Here is a 27565-nt window from a genome sequence, read left to right on the forward strand (position 1 = left end):
GCTTCCCACTAATCATCTTGTCCCCAAATTTATGCTGCACTCACAGGCAATTTGTTGCTTTGGCTGCAATCATAAAGAAAGGGCTTGCCTAAAGAGAGCAGCAGAGTTCTGTAACTAATTTGCTGTGATTTGTGTGTGTGTTTGTGTGTGTTTCAAAGAAAGGACACCAGAGCCCTCGTCTTCAATGCTATTTAAGAATTCTTTGTTCCCAGTTCCATCACAGCCCTCATTGATTCCTTTCAAGCTAAGAAATTCAAGGCAAGGCACAGCAGTTTGTTGAAAGTGAAAATGAGATATGGGTTGGACACTTATACATTCTAGCAAAGCATACAATGAAAAGAAGTTGTTGATTACCCCGATTTCAGAATACTTCAAAACGATCATCCCAAAACACCAAAACAAGGAACGTTTAAGCTCATGCATAATCTAGTGACACTAATCTGAGATGATGATAATGCATTTGCCAATTACTATTTCTTACTCAAGACAAGTGACAGTCCCCATGAGTGACAGTGTGAAATGTAGTTATCGTTCATTTGCACGGCATCAATACAAACAGATGTGTGAAGCTTGATAGCTTATGCATGCTTTGTGGAGCTCTTTAGAGACCAAATATATACAAATGCTTTGTATGTGGCCCTGCTGGAGAAGCAGATGCATTCAAGGATAGAACGTGATAATGGTTTAATGGGGTAGATAGATATGTATTCCATCTCCATCCTCTTTAGTTCAGCCTATTTATTTCTCCTTGGCTTTGTACATTATTTAGCATGTTGCATTAATAAACTGCAACAACACACATCACCCAACACAACCCATTATGTGTGTAATTTTTTATTTAAAAAAAGCCAAACACCTCACTTAATAACTTCCGCCTCTGCCCCCTTTAATAACTGCTTTTAAAAATATTATCTGAAGAAGTGTGAATGCACACAAAAGCTCATACCTATGACAAACATAGTTGGTCTCTAAGGTGCTACTGGAAGGAATTTTTTTATTTTTTGTTTCGACTACGCCAGACCAACACGGCTACCTACCTGTAACTACTGCTTTTAAAAAGACATTTATTTAACTATGCCTGCAGCTTAAACAAACCACTCACCTAAGTGAAATGGCACCAAAGTCCTGACTATCACCAATGTATCCTTTTCCCCCTCTTTGGGAAATTCAACTTTCCTGATTTATGGAGACAGAATGGGTTCATTTCTCACTGGCACATTCTGTCCTCGGGGGGGGGGGGGGCTCAAGGGGGGCAGCGTTCATCCCAGCATCTCTTCTTGCCAATGGGAGGAATAGTCCTCTTGCCCTCAGAATAATGTAGGCTAAGTGGCTAAGGGAACAGCACAAGATACAAACCAGGACAGGGAGGGTTAAAACCAGTGGACTGCAGGTGTAGCGATGGCAGATGTAGCACGACAGGCTAGCTTTGGAGGCAGAGTGCAGCTGGCAGTGGAGGACCGGCACTTCCCAGATGAGCATGAAAGGGCAGCTAATGTTGGCATGAGATGCTACCTTAACAATGGAAATGGACTGGACAGAAACCGTGATTTTCTTTGCTGCTCTGAGCCCTGAAGGCACGAGAGGTAAACTACCAATGCAGTTGCTTGTTACCACATTGTATTTGGAACTGACAACAGCAAGTCCCATGACCGCAAAGAGGAAAGGTTTCCAGGCCCACATCTGTCCCAGTTTCCTTCAGCTGCCAAATTGCTCATAACCACCATTCATCAGAAAGTCTTCCAAGCCCTCTGAATCTCAAGTTGATTTTCCTGCCCGTTTTTTAAAAATCCTACTACACATTCTACAGGCCCCTGGGTCCCTACAAGTATGTCTGTGAGCTTCTTTTACCCTGATCTGTAGCGAATAATCATAATCATAATAATTTATTATTTATACCCCACCCATCTGGATGGGTTTCCCCAACCACTCTGGGTGACTCCCAACAGAACATTAAAACAGAATAAAACTTCAAACATTAAAAACTACCCTAAACAGGGCTGCCTTCAGATGTCTTCTAAAAGTCAGATAGTTGTTAATTTCCTTGACATCTGATGGGAGGGCGTTCCACAGGGCGGGCGCCACTACCGAGAAAGCCCTCTGCCTGGTTCCCTGTAACCTCACTTCTCACAGTGAGGGAACCGCCAGAAGGCCCTTGGCGCTGGGCCTCAGTGTCCGGACTGAATGATGGGTGTGGAGACGCTCCTTCAGGTATAACTGAAGAGAACTGCCCTATCCTCTGGCTGTTGCCTAGCAAGTGTTGACGGTGCAACCAAAAGCAGATTTATTTACTTACTTCCCAGTACACACGTAGACTGGACTTAATTTTCAGAAGGCTCTTCAGGTCCTTGCTTGTGATCTTTCCCTGAACAGGAAGTGCTGATCTGAGGTTCAGCCCTTTTCAGGTGACAGATCAAACTGCTAACAACTAGAGGAGATTATCCACATTTATCAAGGGGTACAGCAGTAGCCTCTAATGGACTGATGAGGAGGAGAAAACAGGAAGCTTTTAAGAGTCATTCATCCTGTTCTGCTTTGAAGACATAGGGTAGGATGAAGAGGTCCTATGTGTGGAATTCTGCACACAGAACATTCCCGTTCGTGGGAATAGGGGTGATGATTTCCCCCTAATCCCCTGCAGCCCACAGAATTTTGCACAGGAGGGTTGAAGGGTCATCTGGGACAGTGTGAAAATCATCTCCCCAATTTTTTTCTACGGGCAGCAACGTATGCTGGGGCACCACTCCTGCAAATGGAAGGAGCTCTTCCTTTCACAAGCATAGCTCAGAAAGCAACTAGAGAACTGAACAGACAGAGAACTGAAGAGACTGCTTATTTCAGATATTCACAACATTTGCATACTATTATTATTATTTATTGCATTTATAGATATATCACCCACTTACATTCTATGCAAGCTGCAAAACCCCAGGTAGTCTGTATCAAAAGTTACGATTTCTACTATAATCTAGTTCACAGAAATGGAACAGAAAAGGGAAAAAAAACAGAAAAGCGTACAACAACATTTTTAAAAAGTTTTCCTCCAGAAAGCAAGCATGAAAGGAGGGCAAGCTTATGAAGTAATGAATAAACTGTGGCTATAATAATGAAGGTACCTCTTGCCTTTTCCTTTCTTCTTGGCTGATGGTCTGGTATAGCCCATTCTTCTTCACCTGAAATAAATGATTAACCATTTACATATATTTTTGCAATACACATGTTTCTCCTCTATTGTTTTTCATTGACTGAAATTTTCATTTGGTTGGGCCGAAATTTCATTTGGATGGACCCCATTTAAAACAAGGCATGAGCCCATTTCCCAGACATAGGAACCACCAAGCCATAGAACCTTGTCAGGTTTTAGACTCAGCTTATTGGCACCCACCTAGACCAACTCCAGGCCCTGGTTCAGCACCTGAACAGCACCACCCAATTCAATGGAGACATACAACTAAGTGTCATCAGCATATTGCTGACAAAACACAATGCCATGATAATAGCACTCAGTGGTTAAACTGCATGCAAAATAGAATTTAACCTTGCACGATCCCACAGCACAGTCACCATGAGGCTGAGGAAAAGTCTTCCAAATGCTATTCTCTGAACCCCGTCCTGCAAAAGTAGGAGCATAACCACTGTAGAAGACAACACCCCTATACTATCAGTCAGCATCATTCAAAGATAAAGTTAAATAGGTTCATTTCAGTAACTTCTCATTCTTCGGTATAGAGCTTTATGACCTACTGTCTTATGAAGGCTCCTTCAATGAAGGAAAGATGTAAAAGAAAATGAAATCAAACAAAACAAACAGGAAACGGTCTGTTTCAATATTAAGAATAAAGAATTTATGAAGGTAGCTGCAGCACTCAAGAGTGGAAATATTCCTGCACACATTTTAAATAAAAGGACACATTCTACTCATGTAAAAATATGAGTAGAAAGAAGAGAAAGAAGTTAGTGCTTGCCTCCAAAATACGGTCCAGAATGTCCCTCCTTTTCCCCCTATTACATCCTGCGATAAAATGGGAGAATATTTGCTTTACTTTAGAACATTTTGGCATTAACACTGTGCTTAGCTGTGTGCCAACGGAGGTATTCAGCCAGTGAACCTTTTGCTTTTCTATCCAGGATGAAAAACTGAATAAGTACCTGTAGTTCCAAAACAATCTCAAAATACAAGTTTGGCCTGAAAGTACAGGCACATGTTCAAAATGTCAGGTTAATTAATCAACAATTTGAGACATTAAACTGTGCTTACAAAATGAAAGTTTTAGATTTAACAAATCATTGTCTGGTGCAAATGTCTACTTTGTTTGTGTAGTCCTACGCTTTTATACATACAGTGGTGCCTCGCAAGACGAAATTAATTCATTCCGCAAGTTGCTTCGTCTTGTGATAATTTTGTCTTGCGAAGCGCGGTTTGCTGCGGCAAAAAAAAAAAAACAGGGAAAAAACTTCGTCTTGCGAGTCACCAAAAACATTGCAAAATGCTTTCGTCTTGCGAGTTTTTCATTGCACAAGGCATTCGTCTTGCAAGGTACCACTGTATATAGAAGCAGCACTTCACAGTAGGTTTACCTAGATTATTGGTGAAAGCATGCCCATTTTACAGCCATTGAAGGAAATATCTGTATAGTTGTGATTTTCTTCAAACAGTTTTATCTGAGCAGTGATGTGTGATAGTGATTTGCACACACCCCACTCTCCAGCTGGTTTCCTTCCAGTTGGGGCTTGTTTCCTGTGTGCAAGCCTGGCCAGAGACACTCACAAGCATGCACAACAAGTATCCATGTGTACATCAAAACATACAATAGAACTTTTTTTAAAAAAGGTATTTTCAGATCTATGAATAAAAAGCAACACCTGAGAGATGGGGGACATGTCCAACTTCCATCAGCCCAAGCCAGCATGGCCAATTTCCAGGGATCATGGGAGTTGCGGTCCACTAACACCTGCATGACTTTTTGTTGAGTCAGGAGGAAGCGGAGGTTTCAACAGATGTTAAGATATGGACCCATCCAAAAGATTCCAAGTTCAGAAGGACAACAGTGTTTTTCTTGACCTTTAAATCTTTAATACAGTGGTACCTCGGTTTATGAACTTAATCCATTCCGGAAGTCCGTTCTTAAACAGAGGCGCACTTTCCCTAATGAGGCCTCCCTTCCACCATTCGGCTTCCGTTCTTAGATCGAGGTAAAGTTCGCAAACTACTTCCAGTTCTGCGGAGTTCGTAAACAGGGCTGTTCTTAAACTGAGGTACCACTGCAACTGGAGACCTGAACACCTCAAGCAGCACCGCTATCTACCTCAATGACCCTGCTGCTTGACCATCCTCCAAATTAAAATGTACAAAAGGGGCAGCGTAAGCTCCCAGGCAGAACCAACCAGGAGTTTGTGGCTTTGCACCTGCACAGCCCTGACCTTGTTGCAGCCTCATCCTTTCTGGTAAGCAGCAGGACCATTGCTGCCAGGAAGCTATTGCTGTACCTCTGACTCCACCAAGTGACCCATTCCTAGCCTGGGGGGGGGGGCTCTTGGGCCAAAAGGCAGCATAGAAAGAAACTTGGAAATGCAAGTTTAAAAGTACCGGGTATTCAGCTAACTTCTACTCAGAGCCAATCCAATAGAATAAATGATCATGAGTAACCTAGGTACATTAATTTCAACAACTCTACAGGCACGTGTTCAATATGTGCGTGACTGTGTATACGTGCATCACACCAAATCCTGAAGTCACCTGGAAATGTCAGAAGGATGTCACTGAAACATCACTCAAAGGGCGGAACGGAGCCGGGGTATTTGCCAGCTTTTTCAGTGGGTTTCAATTATATACAATTTCACCCATGCACACGGTGCCTTGGGACATAACCCACAGACTCTGAGTGTTAGTTGAATACAATCCACTGAAAATGAGTGGGAGCTTACACGGTTATTTTTTATGAAAAGAACTGAGTTTGCCAGTGATATTACAACACACGTTTACTCAAAATTAAGTTCCACTGAGTCCACTGGTGCTCCTAGGAAATTCAGTATAGAATTACAGTCCATTTACAGGAATGCAGTACACATTTTAGTTCTGTTTATAATCCAGCCCAGTTGGTTCCTTTCAACTTAATACTGTGGAGTGTATTTTCACTTCCACATTTCCAGTGTAAGTATCACACACAGTTCTCTCTAGCTCAACTGGTCGAATGAAGCTATTAACGTTCAGCATCATTTAAAAACATTCCAATATAATTTCCCCTTCACTTCCCATATAGACTTACATCTCATGTAATCTCTCTCATACACAAGTTACCCTCCATTTATTGCATACTGTGGATGGCGCATAGTAGCATTTATTAGTTCTCCAGTTATAGCCACAGAACTGTAAACAAAGAAGGCTTTAAAAGGGGGGGTGGGGAGGGAATGCTTTAACTGTATCATGTCTCAGAGGCCTCGGAATTGTTTTCAAAAGACTTTCTGTTCCCATCCAATGCTGCTTTTTCCATCAAGTCAATTAGGTTGAGAGAAGTAGAGAGAAGCAAACAGCTAGATTAAACATACTGCATGAAAACTGCAGCACAGTGGTAAAACATGCAAAGAGGTTCGAGTCTAAGTGGTCAGCCTCCACCCATACAACCCTATCCATACTTCAAGATTGGTTCTGATATTTTTGAGATCCTTATGTGAGATCAATTAAGATCAGGGAGCCCAAGGGAAATGTCCATTTTCTGTAGCGGCACCACACCTCTAGAGTGCTAGACATGTGCACTGTATTTACACAGGCTTTGGTGCCTTTATTTTTGTAGCTGTACCACATTGTATTTTAACTGGGAGCGCGCGCACACACACACACACACACACATACCACACACTTAAAGGCAGCACTAAAATATTTTAAATGAAGACATGTCTGCTCATGACTAAGGTGAGGTCCTAATTTCAATAGATTTCCCTCCTCCATACACAGGCCTCATGCTGCACATCTTGTTCCTATTAAGCCCCTTGATTTTTGGGAGGGAGGTGTGTTAATTATGCTACTGCAGTAGAGAACGGACTAGAAAAATCTTTTCCAGAAGCAGAAGTCCATTTGTTCTTAGGATCCCAATAAAAAAAAATATTTATTTATATTTACATTTCACACATGCACACGAATGATTTGCATATCATTGGTTGTTTCCCGCTAATTTTATTCAGAGTAGACCCACGGAAACGAATGGACCCAATGTTTTCATCACAACATTTTCATAGAATCGTAGAATTTTGAGTTGGAAGGGGCCTTAAGGATCATCTAGTCCAACCCCTTGCAATGCAGGAATCTCAACTGAAGCATCCACAACAGGTGGCCATCCAACCTCTCCTTGAAACCCTCCAATGAAGCAGAGTCTGCCACCTCCCAAGGGAGTCTGTTCCACTGTCGAATAGCTCTTACCATCAAAAAGTTATTGCTGATGTTTCATCAGAATTTCCTTTCTAGTAACTTGAATCCATTGGTTCAGGTCCTACCCTCCAGAGCAGGAGAAAACAAGTTTACTCCATCTTCCATGTGACACCCCTATCATATCTCCTCTCCATCTCCTATTCTCCAGGCTAAACTTATCAAACTCCCTCATCAACCATTCCTCATAAGGCTTGATTTCCAAACCCCTGCTCATCTCGCTTGCCCTCCACTGAACACATTCCAGCTTGTCAATATCCTTCTTAAATTGTGGTGCCCAGAACTGGACACAGTTCTCCAGGTGTGGTCTGACCAAGGCCAGATTTTATTATGAACAGATGAGTAACAGTTTGCTTTCTCCATTCATTCACAACATTAACATGTCATTTCACAAGAGAAGTTGCCCTAACGCATGGGGGTTTTCTGCTCATCAGCTGATCACACAAAATCACGCACTTTGTATTAATTGTCAATGCACAGTGCAATGCAGAGTTGAAGCTTTCCTTTCTATCTCAGCCTTATGATCTTGCTCCAAGCAACTACATCTATTGCAGAATTTATGACCCAGCAAACTAAAATGCACTCCACCAGCTGTGTATAGTGCCAAACTAAGATTTCAGCAAATCTTCTGGCTTTAGTCCTTGCCTTAAAACTGTAAGAATGGCGTGCAGAGGATGGGAGAGACTGCCAGGCACCTTTTAGTCCACAAAACATGACTTGTGGGCTGTCATGTGGCTTCCTGTATTATGCACTGTGTAGGTCTGACTGTGAAACATGATATAAAATGAACCCCCCAAGCATCACTGAATGGGTTCCCAAGGATTCATGTAATTTATCCCTGTCCGATTCCTTCCTTGAAATTCTACTCTATCAAATAATTCAAATAAGACACACTAAATATAGCCATTTGCCACCATTTTAAAAACTTTAGTAAACTGAGGACAATTCTTCACAGGGAGTGAAGTCATAAACCTGTTCTTTCCTTGCATTCACTTATTTTATTTTATTTTATTTTAGCTTACTGCTAAAAACTGTTGCAAAGTTTTAAAATCATATATAAGAAGCCAACCACAAACCTCTTGAGTGTTTAATTAAATTGCACTTGTAACCATAGCTGACTACAGTACACAAACAAGAAAAAAGAACTGTGACCTCTTGCAGTTTTCTTCTGCTTAACCGTTTCCTTATCTGTGAAACTGCAGGGAAACGAATATCTCTAGCCTATCATAGGTGCAATTCCAATGCCATTATCTCAATACTGGGTTCACACACGTGGCAACTGCACATGTGTCAACCGAGGTCTTCCTCCGCACCTGCAGGGTCCCCTCCACTCCTCTGAAATTAGGCTTGAAAGAAGCCTTAGACAGTGGAACAGATTGTGGTGTGTGTTTGGTTGGGATGGTGGGGGGTAGAATGGTGCCCACAACGTTTTCTCTAGCACGCAAATTTTCACTCCAAGAAAGCTGGCGACTTCTACCTTAAGTGGCATGGCTGTTGCTTCAGCACGGTCAGTTCCCACGCTGCTCTACCGGTAGTAATGTTGAGCCTGCCAATACCTCAGGTGATATAACATGGTTGCTTCCCATTACAGAATCCCAATCCACATGGAATGGTCTGATGAGCAGCCACATGAAAGTACCAACCACAGTACTAAAATGTTGCTTGGTACTATGCCAACAAGCAGCCTTGGGCACGAACACCCTCTTCTCTTCTCTTCTCTCCTCCTCCTTCTCCAGCAGACAGAGAAGATAAGAAAGTGACTCACCTGGTGGGGTGGAGCTGCAAAAATATTCTCCTAGCAGCACTGCAGCTTACCAGAGGGGCAAGGTGGCAAAAAGCTCACGGCCCATGTAGCCCCAACCACCCCATCCTTACACAGCGACGCTGCTGCTTTGAGGCTATTGCTATGGCTCCACTCTGGTACATATGTGTATTACAAACTATGATTTGCAGAGAGCCAGTGTTTGTCTGTACTGGCGTGTTGTGAGACTTAAATTTCCCGCAGAACGACATTAGAATAAACAAGCCTCTTTGCTTATCCTCTCCATTTTCAAGATACTTATTTTCATTAATTCTCTCCATATGGCTATTTCACTGAACATGGCTCTAAGGGTTGCCCCCTTCCCTGCAATTTAAATACCAAAGTAGAGGGATCCTGAAGTCCTAACACAGTTGGCGACTTGTGGCTTGCTTGCATTAAAAAAGAAAAACACAAGGCAAACAAAATTAGGAATGCAAGTCTAGCAGCTGTACCCCTTTACCAATTACAACCATTGGGTATTAGCTACATACCCATAAACACTTCACTTCAGGAAGTAGTTCTGAGGTCAAACGAAAAGCTATAAAACGTTGGGTTGAAAAGGACACTGGGAGATAAAAGAGACTCGCTTATAAGCACTGCTGCATTCCAGTTTGGCTTCGGGCTATTTAACATTATGACACTTACCGCAGACAACTGACTCCACGTTGATCTCAGAGGTTTGTACTGAATAACTATTTTTTCATCTGACTTCTGTTCTTTCAATTCTACCTCTTCATCAGAATCTATATCCAGAGCCTTTTCTTTGTAGTTCTGATACAACACAGCATTTTCTACAACAGCACGAAAAAGAAATCGATTTAAGGAGAGGTTCTAAGTAACATTATTATGAATATGCCTCTCAAACCCTGCGGACAAAGATAGAGGCTTGTTCAGGACAATGGGAGAGCATAGTACATATTAAAGTAACAATAGATCACTGTACCACCAAAAAGACGCCTTCCACCCGAATTCATTAATAGCCTGTGTTCTTTGTTAAGGAAAAACTGGAAACACTTATTTGAAAGCTTGCGCTTACTAGAGTACGAAATGTTAGGGTGAAAGACACCTGATTTAACTACAGGAAGTTAATAAACTAGGCTCTGGGTATTTCCAAGTAAGCACACAATTAAAAAGCAGGGATTTTGTTTTAAGTAAGAACTCTAGTCCTCAGGATTGTAAAGGTGGGCCTGAAACATGTGCATGCAGAGTGTGATAACATCTTAAGGAAATTCCCAGGAAACAACTTTGATGCCACACATTTATTCTCCCCCTGCCCCACAGATGATAGTGGAAACACCAAATAAAAAACAACAACATGCATGTTAAGCAACCTGATGTGCATTTGCTTGAGCTGCATAATTTACACAGGTTATTAAATACAGCTTTCCTTGATTTTATTTTAAATGCAGATAATAGAGTAACCTAATAAAGAAAGTTAACGGTCCAATCATTTATTAATCTTATAGTAACTTGCTGCAAGCCACTAGCTGCATAATCAAATGGAAAGTGTTACTGTAAATGAAAACTAGCAGTTTTAAGGCCTAAGCACCTAAAATTCTCTACCAGAAATACCAACTACTGAAACCGCAAAAGCCGAATTCTGGCACCAGTATATATTACAGTGGGACCTCGAGTTACCAACGCTTCAGGTTACAAACTCCGCTAACCTGGAAGAGTTACCTCAAGTTGAGAACTTTGCCCCAGGATGAGAACGGAAATCGTGTGCAGCGGCACAGCGGCAGCAAGAGGCAGCAAGAGGCCCCATTAGCGAAAGCACACCTCTAGTTAAGAACGGTTTCAGGTTAAAAACGGACCTCCGGAACGAATTAGGTTCATAACTAGAGATACCACTGTATTGAATATATTAACTTAATCTAGTTTCATCTATTATTTCATTTATTCATTCTGACTGCAAGTTCAAAGCAGCTTTTGAGTTCTGTTTTCAAAATATTTAAAACTTGTTCCGTTATTTTGTTAGGAGTCAAGGAGATAAGGTTAACACACAACATATTTAGGAGGGGAGGTTGCAAGAGCACCGTGCCTCGAATCTATAAAGGTAAAGGGACCCCTGACCATTAGGTCCAGTTGTGACTGACTCTGGGGTTGCGGCACTCATCTCGCATTATTGGCCAAGGAAGCCGGCGTATAGTTTCCAGGTCATGTGGCCAGCATGACAAAGCCGCTTCTGGCGAACCAGAGCAGCACACGGAAACGCTGTTTACCATCCCGCTGTAGCGACACCTATTTATCTACTTGCACTTTGACATGCTTTCGAACTGCTACGGTAGGTGGGCAGGAGCTGGGACCAAGCAACGGGAGCTCACCCCGTCACGGGGATTCGAACTGCCGACCTTCTGATCGGCAAGCCCTAGGCTCAGTGGTTTAACCCACAGCACCACCCGCGTCCCTGGAATCTATGCTTCCCTTCAGAAGGAAGGGCTGGATATAAATTCAATAAACAACAATAAAGAAAGCATTCCACTGCCCTTAATGTTGGAAGACCTCTCAGCCTTTTATCCAGCATCCCAAATGATTATGCAATAAATGCATAAGGAACCCCTTTCCCCAAAGACTTTCTCCATGCATTTCAACGGAGGGACAACTCTATAAGCTGCAAAGGAAGCCTATACACATTATCAAGCCTTTTCCATTGAAGTGAAAGGGAAGTTTGAAAGCCACTAACCAGTTTCCCAATTTGAGCAGAACTGGTGTACTGCAGTTTGCTGACTTGTATGCCCACACACATGCATGAAGGGAGGAGAAAAGTGGTTGCTTGCAGGCAGCGGCGGAGGAAGCCGCTTGGGCGCCTGGGGCGGCGTGCCTAGGGGTGGAGCGAGCCACCCCTAGGGGCGGGGCAAGGGCGGGACGAGCCACCCATAGGGGTGGGGCACACCACAGGGCTTCCGTATCCAGTCAGAGGAAAGTTTAATAAAGGATGCCGTATCCAGTCAGAGGAAAGTTTAATAAATTTTCTGCACATGGAAACTTTGAGAAAACAATTTTTACTCTATGCCTAAATTCAAGGAGATAATAACAAGTTCTTATATGGCAGAACTCAGCACTACTAGCAAGAAAATGTTATTGTAAACGCTTCCTTGTGGTTTCAGACCCTTACCACTAATGAACCATTCTGGTCACAGAAGCAAGGCCTCCACCCTGTGCAACACAGAAGTTACTGCCATTGCGAACAAGAGTCAGAGGGCTTTAAACTACTGCCAATTCTCCTTTTCATTTTTTTTAAAAAAATTCTCTAAGCCCATGGTTTGGTTCCAAACATCTGGTCTGCAAAAGGATTGAATTTAGCACTGGGTTTTCACACTTTCGCTGCCATCATATATTAAAGCAGAGGTGGGGAACCTCTGTCAGGCTTAGGGCCGCAGTTCCTCATATGCAAGCTTCTGAGGGCCGCATGCCAGTGGTGAAAGCAGCCAAGTAGGTGGAGCGAGAGTTCGATTCTTACTTTTCCATAGTAGGCTACATGCCAACCACGCCAGAGGTTTCTACATTTACCTCCAGCCACTTCTCTGCATCCAGGCAAGCAGGAAGCACTACCCTAAATTCATTCCTGCTACTCAACAGTACTCAAGGAGAGCATGGAGCAGGACTGGTGAAAGGTGTAGCCTAGGAAGTGGGAAAGGCCTGAGGAGAGTCGCATGGCCCGAGAACAAGGCTCGGAAGCCCACGTTCGGGCCCAAGGCCTGAGGTGCCCCTATATTAAAGCGACAAAACAGCTAAAGGATAAAATACAAGAGGGAATGTTGATGCCTTCTGTTCTGAGGCATAATACAGACCCACAACGGTGGGAAATTCAGAAGAGGCCACATGAAACAGTTTTAAAGTTTGAAGACAAGACATGGCCAGAGAATGGAATGGTACAGATTATAAAGAGAACCAAGTTCTTCTTCTTGTTGCTGTTTTTAACTTTACAATGGATATCCTGAGTAAGAACAAATAAGTTTACATTGAGGCTGCAACTTAAATCCCTAAGCCACTGCACTGGCCCCTCACCCCACAAACAGATCCACCAGCCCCCAAAACAGGGTGCTTCAGTGGCAGGGAAGCTCTGAGCCAGTTTGAGTGCCGTCGTTTGATGGTACTATTGTAGCAGTTCCAGGCTGGCATAACTGAAAAAGCGTTTTGCCTGCATCCCACCCTCCACCCTGGCTGGAGGGTGCAGGTGTGAAGGCAATCCTATGCACATTTACTTGGGAGTAAGCCTCCGTGGACTCTGTAGGAGCTACCTCTGAGTATTTTTGCATAAAATGGGGATATGTGTGTCTTCATCTATCACTGCTCTCCCTTTATTTGATTTCTTTGTTGGGTGGAGGCAGCAACTGAACTTGACCCTCTCAGTGGCCACAAACTCACTTCTTTCAGTTTCCTATGTCACATTTCCAGCTGTTGTGCCCTTTACAGTTTAGCTTGAAAGCCACCCTAGAGATTATAAAGTGTGGGAAAATACGTATCATACATAAATACATAATGATGGAAACAGCAAATGGCTTAAAGCAGGCATGTCCAAAATCCGTTTCGGGGGCCTAATCCGGCCCACCGTTCGGTTTAATCCAGCCCCTGTGGCAGTTTATTTCCTGGGGTAAAATCCTAAAAAAAAAAAAACCTCAACAACTTCAACCCTAAAAAAGCAACATTGGGGTAAAAATCTTTTTTAAAAGATCAACAACTTTGGTCGGCCCCCACAGCCCTTCACTTCATCAAATCTGGCCCTCTTTGAAAAAAGTTTGAACACCACTGGCTTAAAGGCTCTGCCAAACAACTGAACCATTGTCCACTAGTCCAAAAGGCATTACCAGTTGATTAACATCATAGAATGGAACATGGCATTGTTTCAAAGTACTGTACTGTAATAAGAACTGAAGCATTGCAAGAAGGAACTAGATCAAAATTGATACTGAAAGCTGAATAAGGAAAAAGAGCCTGGTTGAAGTTGTGACAGAGCCAAATTGAAATATAGCACAGGTAATAGTTCTGAAAAGTAAACCATCACTATGCCTGAAATTTTTGAATAGGTCCAGCCCACAAACAAAAGCAAAGGATGGTATTCAACTAAGTTTTTCTCAGGATAAATCCATTGATATTAATGGCCATGACTAAGTTAGGTCCATTAATTTCCATGGATCTGCTCTGAGAAAAACTTAGATGAATACCACCTGAAGTGACCAACGAAATAGTATGGAAGAACAAGAGGCAATAGTGATGGCAAACAGATCTTCATGATAGAATTTAGGGCGAATGCAATAAGGGGGAGGAAATTCAGAGGTATTCTACTACAGCCAAGACTGATGGCTTGCAGTATTTATAAAGAAGCAACTGTGATATTTATTTGTTCAATTATAAGTCACCTACATAGAAGGTTCAAAATTAGCGGGGCACCAGGCGCATTTAGCACCTAAAGATTCTCCATTTGCAAGCACCTCAAAAAGTCTGGGCGCCATTTTTTGTGCCTGGCTGACACTCAAGGGTTACTGAAATGTATGTGCTTTGAAGCCTCGAAGTATAGGTTAAGGATAGACAATATGTTAAGGAGTTTAACAATAAGTGTAATGTTTTGAAAACTGAAGTATGGTGCCAATATTTTTATTGTAAACGGCAAATTTAACATGTATTAACAATTTCTGTTACAAATGTGAAATTAACAATTTGTCACTTATTTGAATTGCATATTAGTTCATTCTTATCAAAATAATAGATAAAAAGTGTTGCCAATGGCGACTAGACATTCTGTTTTGGCGCCCACAACCCAGGTCCCAAGAGCCATTTGGCTCCTAGTTTTTCTATCCGGGTTTCTAAGACTGCCTAAATCATATTATCTAGCCAACTTAAAACAAAAACAGCAAACAGCAAAATCACAAAGCAGGAACTATCAACAACAAACTAATATCTGACAAGACAGATAGCTAAATGCAAGAGGCAGAGAAACACAAATTTTGATATCACATATTTTGCAAAAGGTGATTTCACAATCACAACCTTCCAAAACATCAATATACGGTAATGTTGGGAAAACTCTGCAGGTGCATACAATCCCATTTACTTTTAGGCCTACCTCAACAAGCTGAATTCATTGGAGGTCCTTTTTTTAAAAAAAATGCCTCTTAAAAAACATATTAAAGACAATTTAGTTATACATAATTTTGCTTAAAACACACAACTCATTTGGCTCAGTTTCTCCATACATCCTTTTTTTGAGGTTTCACATCAAATTGTCCCCCCAAAAAATGTTCTTACCGTCTCCATCAAAGGTCCCTTGTCCTTTTGGCATTTTCTTCTAAGATTATTTTAAAAGAGGGGAGAGAAAGGGAAAGGAAACCAGTGAAAACAAGAAGGTTCAGCAAATAGCAAAAAAAGACTAAAACTGAGTTTCAACTGAGCTTTGCATAAAAAATAAGTTCAAATCAAATTATTTACTTTAAATATGCCACTTCCCTTCCTGTTACAGGATGGATCATCAAGTTATGTCAGAAGTCAGCCATATCAAAAGGTCTATGATGTTTGGGAAGTTGTGGCCCTCAATTAGACCCCTTCAGGGGGAAATGTGCACATGTTCTTGCTACCTTCACTAAAATTAATTTAAAATTAAATTGAAATTGAAAAAGGAGGAGGTTCGCGTGTATACCAGATTATATCACATGATGCATTTTAGTAATGAATTTTCTATCATTACATAATAGAATAAAGTCTTCAGATTTAAAACAACAACAACAACCACCCGAGAAATATTTCCATTTAGTAAACATGCAAGTGACTTCATTTGTTTGGAACAGTCTTTGAAGTTGATGACATTTGTCTAAGACAGGCAAGGTTGTCTTCCATTTGCTGTAGTTACAGCTTCTTCTAGTGCAGCCTTCGCATCAATCTGCTGCCCTGCATATGCCACTGGACTGCAATTCCCATCAACCCCAGCCAGAATGGTAAAGGATGATGGGAGCTGCGTTCCAAAGTGTTTGGAGGCACCAGGCTAAGAAAGGCCGCTCTTGAGCAATGGTTTATAGACGTTTTGCTGATGGCCACTTCACAAGATAATCCACTTACCGTAAATAGGTGTACACTAGTGAAAAACAACCAACTATGTATATCACCATGAATGCAAAACAATTAAGTGTCCACTCTGCTACATGGGCGTGTGTTTAGATGCATGACCCCTAATTATGGTTAGCCCTTGAGTGCTTCACTATGCAATCTTAAGGCATCCTGCAGAAATTTTAATCAAATGTTTGTTATTAAAAGTATACAAGACCCATAAGGTAGGGTGTAAATTAGAAACATCAAAATTATGACACGTTCAGGCAATCAAGGGTTTCCGCATCATCTTAAACATTCATTTAGCAGCATCTTAATGCATCATTATCTAGACACAATATAATTAAGCCTGAAATCTTATGACATTTACCTGGGACATAAACCCACTGTGTGATCAGGCTGTAGAAGGCTAAGCATTCTACTTCAGCAAAGACATTAGAGTAAAATGACTACTATAAATGCTGCTTATACATAACTGCTGTTTATATACAGTATGTTTAACCTAACTTTCCTCATTAGACTTCTCAATGGTTTAGCTTAGGTGCAAAAGCAGTGTTGTGGAAATGCTGCCTGCACATGGAATTATTTCCTTTATTCACATACAAAAGGATGTGGTAAGTGGGGTACAGGTGACAAACCTGTATTCAGCGGTGAGTAATGAATGAGAAGTAGCTATTGGGTCCTATTTCTGTACAGTGGTACCTCTACTTACGAATTTAATGCGTTCCGAACACACATTTGTAAGTCGAAAAAAATTGTAAGTCGAATCCCATAGGAATGCACTGGGAGAAAAAATTCGTAAGTAGAAGCAACCCTATCTAAAAATTCGTAAGTAGAAAAAATCCTATCTAAACCGCATCCAAGATGGCGGACGGAGCTCTGTTCGTAAGTAGAAACTTTCGTAAGTAGAGTTATTCGTAAGTAGAGGTACCACTGTATTCTTGTCTACAGGGTGGATTTAAAGGGTAAGTTCATCTGGGCACATCTATGCCCTGCAATGTCCCCCAATCAACAGTTGCAAGTAGTCCTTGCCAATGAGATCAGTGCTGCCTGTGCAATCTGCACAAGCTAATGCACTGGAGAAAGAAGGGTGTCTGCACCTTTTTTTTGCCAGCTTCTCTTGCCCCTGAAAGCGGCTTTTGGGTATGTCATTGTACTTGACCCATCTGATTCACATAGAAGTATGACTGAAGTGCAGTTACAAAGATCATACTTCCATAGAGGAGTCCAACCAAGCAAGACCCAGTGCAGTACAATAGTCAGAGCTACAGCAAGCCTCCACCCACCCTCCTTCCTTCAGCACCGAGGGAAAATGCCCCCCTCTCTCCCCTGCTCCAATGCCTGCTGCATTTCAGACACACAGCACAAAACCAGGAGCAGAAGGGGTTCTGGGTGACAACCAGTTTTCAGTTGAGTAACTAAAGCCAGCCAAGATTCGTGTATGAAAAATAATTCACAATGGGTTTCTTAGCCAGGGGCTTCCCACCAACTTCACAAATGAAACAGCACATCTTAATGTGCCCCTTTAAGAAATAATTTCAAAGGGCCATATTATAGGCTTCCTCAACCTCGGCCCTCCAGATGTTTTGAGACTACAATTCCCATCATCCCTGACCACTGGTCCTGCTAGCCAGGGATCATTGGAGTTGTAGGCCAAAAACATCTGGAGGGCTGGGGTTGAGGAAGCCTGGTCAAATTATGTCAAAGAACTTCCTTGGCTTGACAGAATAGGTACTGCAATTACACTACAGCTCAAAAGAGGATTAAAATGTTACAAAAAAATCTTCCCCACTCTAAGAAGATGGCATTCATGTTTAAGTTCTGTTTGCTTTCTGTTCCTATCATCGCTGCAAAGTTGAGAACCACGGCATTCAAGTGCTGGATGGAGAAGACTATGCAGGAAGAAAAAGAAGTGCCCATTTGTTTCCCAGCTGGTGCCAATAAACTGAAGGCAGCTGGTAAGTTTTTGGACACGTGCAGCAGCAAAACACACGCATCACAATACAGAGCTGACCCTGGAGAACGCACTACCCCTCCTTGCCACAAAGCCTCCAACTTTCCTTTAGAATTCAATAAACCAGGAGTCAGCAAACTTTTCCAGCAGGGGGCCGGTCCACTGTCCCTCAGACCTTGTGGGGGGCCGGACTGTATTTTGGAAAAAAAATATGAATGAATTCCTATGCCCCACAAATAACCCAGAGATGCATTTTAAATAAAAGGACACATTCTACTCATGTAAAAACATGCTGATTCCCAGACCATCCGCAGGCAGGATTTGGAAGGCGATTGGGCCGCATCCGGCCCCCAGGCCTTGGTTTGGGAACCCCTGCAATAAACCCTTCTATGGAGCGGGTTAATCTCCCATTCTGCTTCCAGAATGGATCAGAGTCATTTGTTCATGTGTAGGAAGGAGAGGGCAATTATTCTGTCCAGAGAGAGTTGTACCTGCCACCATACCAATGAGCCAATATAGCTCACAGAGGGACACAGACTTGACAACCTGCTCCAACTTAACACTAAGCTGCCTTATAAAGTGAGATCACTGGGCCACTCTGCTTAGTGTTTTTGGCAAAGACTGGAAGCTGCTTTCAGACAAACTGGAGCCTTTCCCAGCCCTACCCAGAAGTTCCATTGATAGAACACAGGACCTTCACAGATGCTCTACACCTGAAGTATGTCTGTTTCCTGTGGAAACATGAGGTTGCATCCAACATTACTTTTATTCAGAGTAGACCCTTTGAAACCAATGACCGACCTAGGTCCATTAATTTCCAAATAGAACTTAGTTGGATACAACCCATAATTTCTGTCTGCGGACTTGCATCTTCCCTTCATGCTTGATGGTGTGTTGAACACACTAAACATAAATGCAGATTAAAGAATGGATTGCCACTGAATTTACCATGAGCAAGTCACTATCTCTCACCTATATCACAGGGTTGGTATGAAGTTAACACACTACTTTGAACTGCTTGAAGGGTGAGCAGGGATGCAAATTTTGCATATAAATAAAACACATTTTTTTCATTTTTAAAACCTATATATCATTGCAACTCATTAACAAGGCAAGTTTCATCGATTTCCTTACCTTTATTCTTCCTAAGCTAGAGAATTTCTCCTTATCTTCCACAACCGCCTTCAGAACTGGCTGGGACATCCTGTTTTTTGTCTTAAAGCTGGCACTGCTGTCAAAGTCAATGCCACTCACAACAGCCCGCCGATAGGAAGTAGACCTCAAACTACGTTTCAGCATCCCTGGGCTGTCCACATCCGCTTCTGCTTCTTCGCCTCCACCAGCTACCAAAGGCAACCCAAGGGTCTCCACCATGCTACGGACCTTGAGAGCCCTCCTGCTTGGTTCCACATTCTGGCTATTAGCTTTGTTGGTTACTTTTATTTCAGTAGCCAAACTCTTAGGGATGATCTGCTGCTTCCCCACTTTCAACGCGACAGGACTGTGCGTACTCAGAACCACGGGCGGCGTTTCTGCCAGCTCATTCTGATTTGACGGCAGTCTTTGGAGAGGCAGATGCTGCTGTTCCAAGGGAGCAGACAGGCAAACAGATGCCTTTTCTGAGCTTTTAGGAAGCTGGCTAGGTTGCAACGCTGAGGCGGTGGTTGTGTTGTTATTTGGCGAATGCACGATTTCCGTAGGCGACAATCCAAGGCTTGATGAGAAAACAATTTGTTCCTTCTCTGGACAAAGTGCTGCTCGATTGGAAATCCTCCCTGGGTGAGCTAGCTTGCTGCTTGCTGAATTTATAGGACCACTGGCTGTAAAATTTATAGAATTATTTGAAACCATTTTCAGGACTTGGGGTGACTGGTCAGAAAGCCTAGGGGAGAGAGCCTTATGCTCCGGAAACCGAACCGTTCCATTTGGCACAGAACCAAGGCCGCAGCTGAAAAGCAAAGGGCTCCTTTGAATGGATCTGCTGTCCAGAGAAGTAATTATAGTTTCATCAGGCTGAGTTAAAGTAAACGTATCCTTGTCTTCCACTGGGAAATCTGTGAAGAGAACCCCACTGGAGCTCTGATAAGACTGAGGCCTGGGTTTGTTCTTTGTGTGCAAATGGGTCTGGTGGGCTGACCTCCTCCTCCACAATGGTGCAATGTTGTTGTTGGAAAAGTCCACTTCATTTGGACCATCCATAACCAAGGGCTACGGTCAACCCAACATCGGGAGAGGAATGCAGGCGGCCCTTTTTAACAAGAAAACAGAAGCAAGTAAAACTTCAATCATTCAGTAGCCTGATTCACACATAACACAAAACTATTACGATTAGGTATGAACCCTACCTAGCAGCTTATATGTGATTTGTTTACTACCAACAAACCACAATCGGAAGCAATGGTTTGCTGTTGGCTTAGAAATATTGGTTTGTTTTAACTATGGCATGGCATTATGTCTGAACCTAGCACCCTTCCTTAACCATGGTTTGTTTGAGCAACCCAGGCACCAATTGGCTGGCAATGTGGTGAAAGTTAAAGAGCTGGAAGCATTTAAAGCAAAGTACAAGGTCCAGCTTAATTTTAAAAACCTGCAGAGTAGGGAGTTTCTTATCCTACATGTACATTAGCTGTTAAACAACAAAGCAGAGGAACTATTCAATTACAGTGGTACCTCGGTTTATGAACACAATTGGTTCCGGAAGTCTGTTCATAAACTGAAGCGTTCATAAACTGAAGCGAACTTTCCCATTGAAAGTAATGGAAAGTGGATTAATCTGTTCCAGACGGTCCGCGGGGTACTTAAACTGAAGCGTTCATAAACTGAAGCGAACTTTGCCATTGAAAGTAATGGAAAGTGGATTAATCCGTTCCAGATGGGTCCGCGGAGTACTTAAACTGAAGCGTTCATAAACTGAAGCATGGGTGTAATTGGTTCCGGAAGTCTGTTCATAAACTGAAGCGTTCATAAACTGAAGCGAACTTTCCCATTGAAAGTAATGGAAAATGAATTAATCCGTTCCAGATGGGTCCGCGGCGTTCATAAACCGAAAATTCATAAACCGAGGTGTTCATAAACCGAGGTTCCACTGTACAGAACTAGAACGCTTGCAAAAAATAATTTAGTATAGGTGGTTGCTGCCACAGTGGTTTTAGAAAGAGAAATAAAACAGGTAAAGTTATTGTTTTTGTTGGACCAACTTCTGTTGATGTGCCATGTCAAGTTTTCATCAATCATACAGATAAAGAATTCTCCATCTTTCCTACAAGCAAAGCCCTCCAAATAATATTTCCTGCAATTAAAACACTCTGAATGGTATTTTATGAAGTTCTGAAGGCAGAGTGAGATTACAGTAGGCATGCCCTCCGTTTCACTTTTTTCAACATGCACCTATGGCCCATAGGTACATCTTGGGGTAAGGTAGAAGGAGGAAGTCCGCACAAGGAAAAAACAAACAAACCAGGGCCTGGGCACATGGTGAAACAAGCAAAACTATGCCATCACTCAGCATTCCTAACCATCACCCCATTTAACACATGTGAAAATAGCCCAGCAACTAGAGGCAAATCCAGGTCATGAATTGATGACTGGGGAAAAGGGAGGGTGGAGCTACTTAAAAACTAGGGCTGGGGTCCAAAGACACACTTAAAATGTTTTTTTAAAAATAAAAATAAAAATAAGAGAGCAGCAGACCACCATGAACATCAGAAACTACCTCTTTAAAAGGCTTCCCAGACACTGCAAATGAGGATCCTATAGCCAAGCAGCAGAAGGTACAAATGAAAACGGAGTGGCACAGTTCCTTAGTTCCTGCCTCAAGTTCAGGTCAAAAGCCTGATCTCCAACCTGATAAGAAAACAAGGAAGTGCAGTGACATCTAGCACACTGAATACAGGAGGGACTTCTGCAAGCCAATTCCTACTGATGCATTTGACAAAGCAAGTACTTGCCTTCGAAAACTCACACCAAAATTAATGTGCTGGGTTTGTTAAATATATATACTGTATATAGATTGTTCCTATCCTTCTGCAGACTAAGCAGCACAGTCCCCATGCAGCACGTTTCCTAAGAAGCAAGTCCCCACACTGAGCCTCGGGAAGAAATCCTGAGTGCATGTTTGCTTGGAAATAAGCTAGTAAAAGGGAAAGGGAAAGGACCCCTGACAGTTAAGTCCAGTCCCGAACGACTCTGGGGTTGCGGCGCTCATCTAGCAACACGAGCTCACCCCGTTGTGGGGATTCGAACCGCCGACCTTCCGATCGGCAAGCCCTAGGCTCTGTGGTTTAGACCACAGCGCTTTCTTTCCTCCGAGTGCATATATGGAAGAGGAAAGAAAGCCCATTAAATGCTGCGAGGCTTGTTTCCATGCACGGAGTTGTCCTCCTCAAAAGTGAACCCTCTACAAACTACCCGCCACCGGAGGCGAGGAGGGAGCTATGAGCCACTTAAGTCCCCTGAACTGGATTGTCACCGGCTAGTGACATGTGGGCTTCCTCGCGCGGTTATCTTTTTTGAAGACTTCCGAGATGAAAGAGATCACACCTTTTTTAAAAAGAAAGGCCGCCGCACTTTCACCTCCCGGGCTCTGCTGGAATTCCCACGCCTTTCTCCTCTGCTTCCATGCAGAGCCCCTGGCCCCGTTCCCACCGCCCCCTTCCATTAGCATTCTCGCGGGCTTTCTTCCCCGCCCGGCTCCTGCGACCTCCCCACCGAGGTGGTGGCGGCGGCGGCGCGGAATTGGGAACTCGACTAAGAGCCGCTGCTGTCGGCAAAACTTTTTTCTTGTTTTTCACAGGTACGAGAGAGGAGAGCGCGGGACTCCCTGCCTGCGCCACGGAGGTCCCAACCAAGCGCAGGGTCCCCGCGGCGCTTTCCCGCCAAGAGCCCCCCCACACACACACACCCCACCCAAACTAAGCGCAGTCGCTCACCTCATTTCAGCGCGCGCGCGAGGCGAGGTCGCCCCACCTGCAAAAAAAGAAGCTCCCTCCGCGCCGTGCCTCCTTCTCCCAGGACTGAGGCGGCGAGGGAGTCCCGACGCGGAGCCAGAGCGCACCGCCCGGCGGGAACTTGACCTGCTTGCCCGCCCCAGTCCCCGTCCCTCCTCCTCCTTGCCGCTCCGTGCGCCCAGCGCCGCGGTACCTTCGGCCCCACTCCGCTGCCCTTAGCGCCGCCTCCCCGAGCGGCGAAAGGCGAGGCTGCCTCCCCGCGGGCGCACGGCCAGATGGCGCCGCGGCCGTTGCCAAGGTCCCGGCAGCAGCCGCTTGGGTTTGCATGCAAAAGGCTGAGGCTGAGCCCTGGCGTCGGAGCAGAGGCGCGGGAAGGGCCGCCGAGGGCATGTGAACAGCCCCCTTCCCCGCCGGAGCATCCGGATAGAGCGCGCGGAAATGGGAGGATGGGGGCTTTCGGGTCCACAAGTCGCTTGACCCTTTCCCAAAGAGCCTCACCTTTTAGAATTAAGTCATGATTAAGGAACCTGTGTCTCTCGATCTTGCTTGCGGGGCACTAACTGAACTGTGTTCGTGCTTAGCCAGATACCTGCATGGCGTGATTCCTTTAAGATAAGGGGGGTGTCGGTGAGTAGGTCAACCTTTGGCCTTCCGGATATTTGCTGAACTTCACCCCCGACTATTGGCTGGGGCTGATGGGAGTTGTAGTTCAGCCACATCTGGTGTGCCTCGATTGACTACCCACCCCTGCTTTAAGAGGAACAACTAGCACCTGGAATTGAAAGGGGGGAAAGGCAATAATAAGCTTTGTACACCAAACCAACCATTGGCCTCAATGTGTAGTGTTTGTAGGGAAGGGGGATTAGAAGGAATCCCCCCCCCCATGCCATTGGAATGCCTTGGCTGCTTGCAAGTGGCCCAGGACAAAATTCCCTTTGGGGGCTTCAATTTCCAAGTGGCTACATGTCAGTGATGGATATGGCCTGTGGGCTACCAACATAGCTGCCAAGTTATCCCTTTTTTACAGGGATTTTCCCTTATGCTGAATAGGCTTCCTCGCAAGAAAAGGAAAAACTTGGCAGCTATGGCTACCAATCCCCCACAAACACAACACTCAAACACATGTATAGTACATACCAGTACATACAGCACATACCATACATGCATACACACACACACACACAGAGAGAGAGAGAGAGAGAGAGAGAGAGAGAGAGAGAGAGAGAGAGAGAGAGAGAGAGAGAGATCTAATTCAGGCATCCCCAAACTGCGGCCCTCCAGATGTTTTGGCCTACAACTCCCATGATCCCTAGCTAACAGGACCAGTAGTCAGGGAAGATGGGAATTGTAGTCCAAAATGTCTGGAGGGCCGAAGTTTGGGGATGCCTGATCTAATTGATGATCTCCACCTTCAATTCTGTAACACCAAGGTTGCAGGTTCAATCCCCGTTTGGGACAGCTGCATATTCCTTGCATTGCAGGGGGTTGGATTAGATGATCCTCAGGGTCCCTTCCAACTCTTTATTGCTGTCATTTCTGCATCCAAAAATAAGCTTAAGACAAACACTGCATAAAGGATAGAACTATTTGGTCATAATACCAGAGGAAATAAAGAGGAGCGTTGTTGGCAATTTTTATAAATCACATAAGCATGGAAGCCTGTGGTTTGAGGGATGTCGCAATTTCACAAGGATTTGGTACACAGTGTGACTTCAAGGAGGAGAAAAACATCTTCTTAGGTAATAAACACAATGATCAAGCCTTCTGCTTCTCACATACTCCGCAAAAGACTCCCTACTCATGTCTCAGCATCTCCCCATTGCCAGTTGCAGTCATTAGAGGACAGGCAGATTTGTCAACTCTCTGTTTCCCAGGACTTTTGCTAGCCAGAAATCCAGCAGGTGATGTTTCTCTCACTCACTGAATTTCATATGATAAATTCCTAAGAGTCCTGCCTCTGTCTGTTAAAGGCACCAGATTCTTAGAGGATATTTCATCTATCTTAACAGTGCAGAGGCAAGATCCTGTTCCTGAGGCAGTGCCTGCAGTTGCAACTCTGTAGAGCAGGGGTAGAGAACCTGTTTCAGACCAAAGACTTCATTTCTTCATGGGGAACCTTTAGGAATCTACCTACATGGCAGTGGTGGGTGGGGGCAACTGATAGCCAGTGTCCACATTAAAATGTTCAGGCACCTTCTCTCACAGTTTGTAAATAAGAAGTAATGTCAAAAACATACCGTAATTATAGGATTTAACTTAGTACAGGAAAAAGGAAATGCTGTTACTGTTCATTTAGATTTAGAACCAATCCTTTCCCTAAGGGTGGATATGGCTGGCATTTCTTTTCTCACTTACTGTCTCAACAGCTGTTGATTATTCCAGTTTTAGGGAAGTAGCAGAAAGCTAGACTACATAGATCTTTATGCTTGCCCAGGGATTTTTCAGCTGGAACTTGCCAGAACTGAGTTCTGGCACCTCTCAGCTGGGCGCCATTGCCATTATAAGAGAACAAGGGAGGTGTTCATGGTGAATTCCGGCACCTCTTTTTCTAGAAAAATAGCACTGGTCTTGCCTCAAGTTTTTGTGGCTGGAGCAGATTGTGGGCATAGGCTTCTCCTCAAAGCTCGGCCTTCCCATTTAAACACCAATCAGTGTCATTAACAATACACCAAGGATAGGGAAACCCAAGTCCCCTCAGACATTGCTGGATTGCTGCTAAATGCTTTTTGGATGCTCTAAATGCTTTTTAATGTTTTTAGATCATTCTGATTGTATTTTAAAATGTTTTTAAAATGTTTTATTTTAATTAAATTGTATTGTTTTAACATTTTGATCCTTTGGGGTGAAGGGTGGGGTACAAATTTAATAAATAAATGAATAAATACTCAGTCCATCAACCCTGACCATTGGTCACGTTGGCTGGGTTTGATGAGGGTTAGACTAACAACATGTGCATCTGCTCCTTCTCTGTGGTGTCCAAGAAGACAAGTCCAAAAAGGAGATAACTAATCCCATGGTCCTACAGTTGTAATCTAGTGTTAAGTTGTGTAGTTTTCCGACTCATTTTCCTGGAGTGCTGTAGAGAAGGAGAAGATACGCACATTGTATATACCAAAGCTTCAAGGAAGCCACGATGATCATTATGCTTTGGTCCAAGGTTGGAGGAGCAGGGGGGGGGGGAGGCTGGCTAAGCATCCTTGAATCCAGGGATCATTCTTCCTACTGAGATAAACGCAGCAATGAGCCCTATATGTTCCTTTGAAGATGGCTGTCTGCATGGCTGACAGTTCTCTGATAATAGCCAGCACCAAATGAACCCCTAGATGAGTGAATTCTGGTTACTCCCTCTTCTAATTGAACACAAGAAAAGGAGAGAGTTCATCTCTGTGACCCACTCAAACCTGAGCTGGAACAACACATATTTTTTTGGTTAAATTGAGAGTGAAATATATTATTACTTTCAACCACTGCTACTGTGTCCTTTCTTCTAGCAGATCAAGATAACCAGGTGACAGCAAAAACTGCAACGAATTTAGCAGGGGCAATTATAATAAGATCTATTATTTGATTATTGTTGTAAACCTCCAGGATGTATTTTGTATCGTTAAGTTTTTACCTCTATCTTCAGTACATTATGTTTTATTTTATTGCTGTGGCCAGTATCTGATGCAAATAAAGAGTCTTCTTCCTGTCTATCTTATTACTTTCATAGAATCATAGAGTTGGAAGAGACCACAAGGGCCATCCAGTCCAACCCCCTGCCAAGCAGGAAACACCATCAAAGCATTCCTGACATATGGCTGTCATACATAGGGTACCTTTTAATTTTACATGTTTCCTGTTCAGAGTCAAGAGTTACCTATGTCTCTGCTTGATTAAACCTGGAACCAGCTGTTCAAGGAAGAACACTGTATAGACTGGGCTATGCCAAGGTCTTCCCTTCTCAGCTGTGTGCCTTTATGTTAAACTCAAGAATGAAGATCACTTAGAATGCCCTGGCTGGTCACGGAATAAAGCAAATCACCTTTAATTAGTACATAGTTAAAAGTTTATATAGGTCCTGATATAATGTTGAGATGTTTTAAGCTGAAGTATAATACCAAACACAGGACGGGGTGGAATTCACCTATAGTGGTAGCTGTGCTCTTTCTAGCTGCTGGGATGAAGTATTGGGCACAAGAGACTGGTGAATTAGCTCTGGGACCTAGGCTAACTTTTATACAGTAAGAAACCTGGGTTTGTCACTGGGAATACACCTAGCAGGGAACTGTAATCAATCCTAGCTCTCTCATGACTGTATATATTCATTTGCCAGCAGGTGTTTGGACGATTCACATGCTACATTGTTTGGTGCACCTAAAAAACTGTAATGTGAAGAAGATGCCAGAATTTCCCGTAGGAGTAGAAAA

General features: G+C 43.4%; 1 protein-coding gene across 5 annotated transcripts in view; it reads right to left on the bottom strand.

Moving 5' to 3' along the window:
• Nucleotides 1–23680, bottom strand: part of ARHGEF26 (Rho guanine nucleotide exchange factor 26) — a 70772-nt gene extending 47092 nt beyond the window's left edge. The window contains exons 1-5 of one of the 5 annotated variants that reach the window (XM_035134047.2): nt 23655–23680; nt 19345–20458; nt 15465–15504; nt 9864–10009; nt 3114–3170 (exon numbers count right to left, since the gene is read on the bottom strand). In XM_035134047.2, coding sequence (XP_034989938.1) covers nt 3114–3170; nt 9864–10009; nt 15465–15504; nt 19345–20409 — 1308 coding nt within the window. In that variant the 5' untranslated portion in view covers nt 20410–20458; nt 23655–23680. Of the gene's footprint in view, nt 1–3113; nt 3171–9863; nt 10010–15464; nt 15505–19344; nt 20459–21922; nt 22528–23138; nt 23351–23654 lie in introns of those variants that run through there. The other 4 variants (XM_035134046.2, XM_035134045.2, XM_035134044.2 and 1 more) reach the window with 4 other exon arrangements.
• Between the last annotated feature and the right edge of the window lie 3885 nt (nt 23681–27565).

Source organism: Zootoca vivipara, chromosome 5 (assembly GCF_963506605.1).
Source record: "Zootoca vivipara chromosome 5, rZooViv1.1, whole genome shotgun sequence".
NCBI lineage: Eukaryota > Metazoa > Chordata > Lepidosauria > Squamata > Lacertidae > Zootoca > Zootoca vivipara.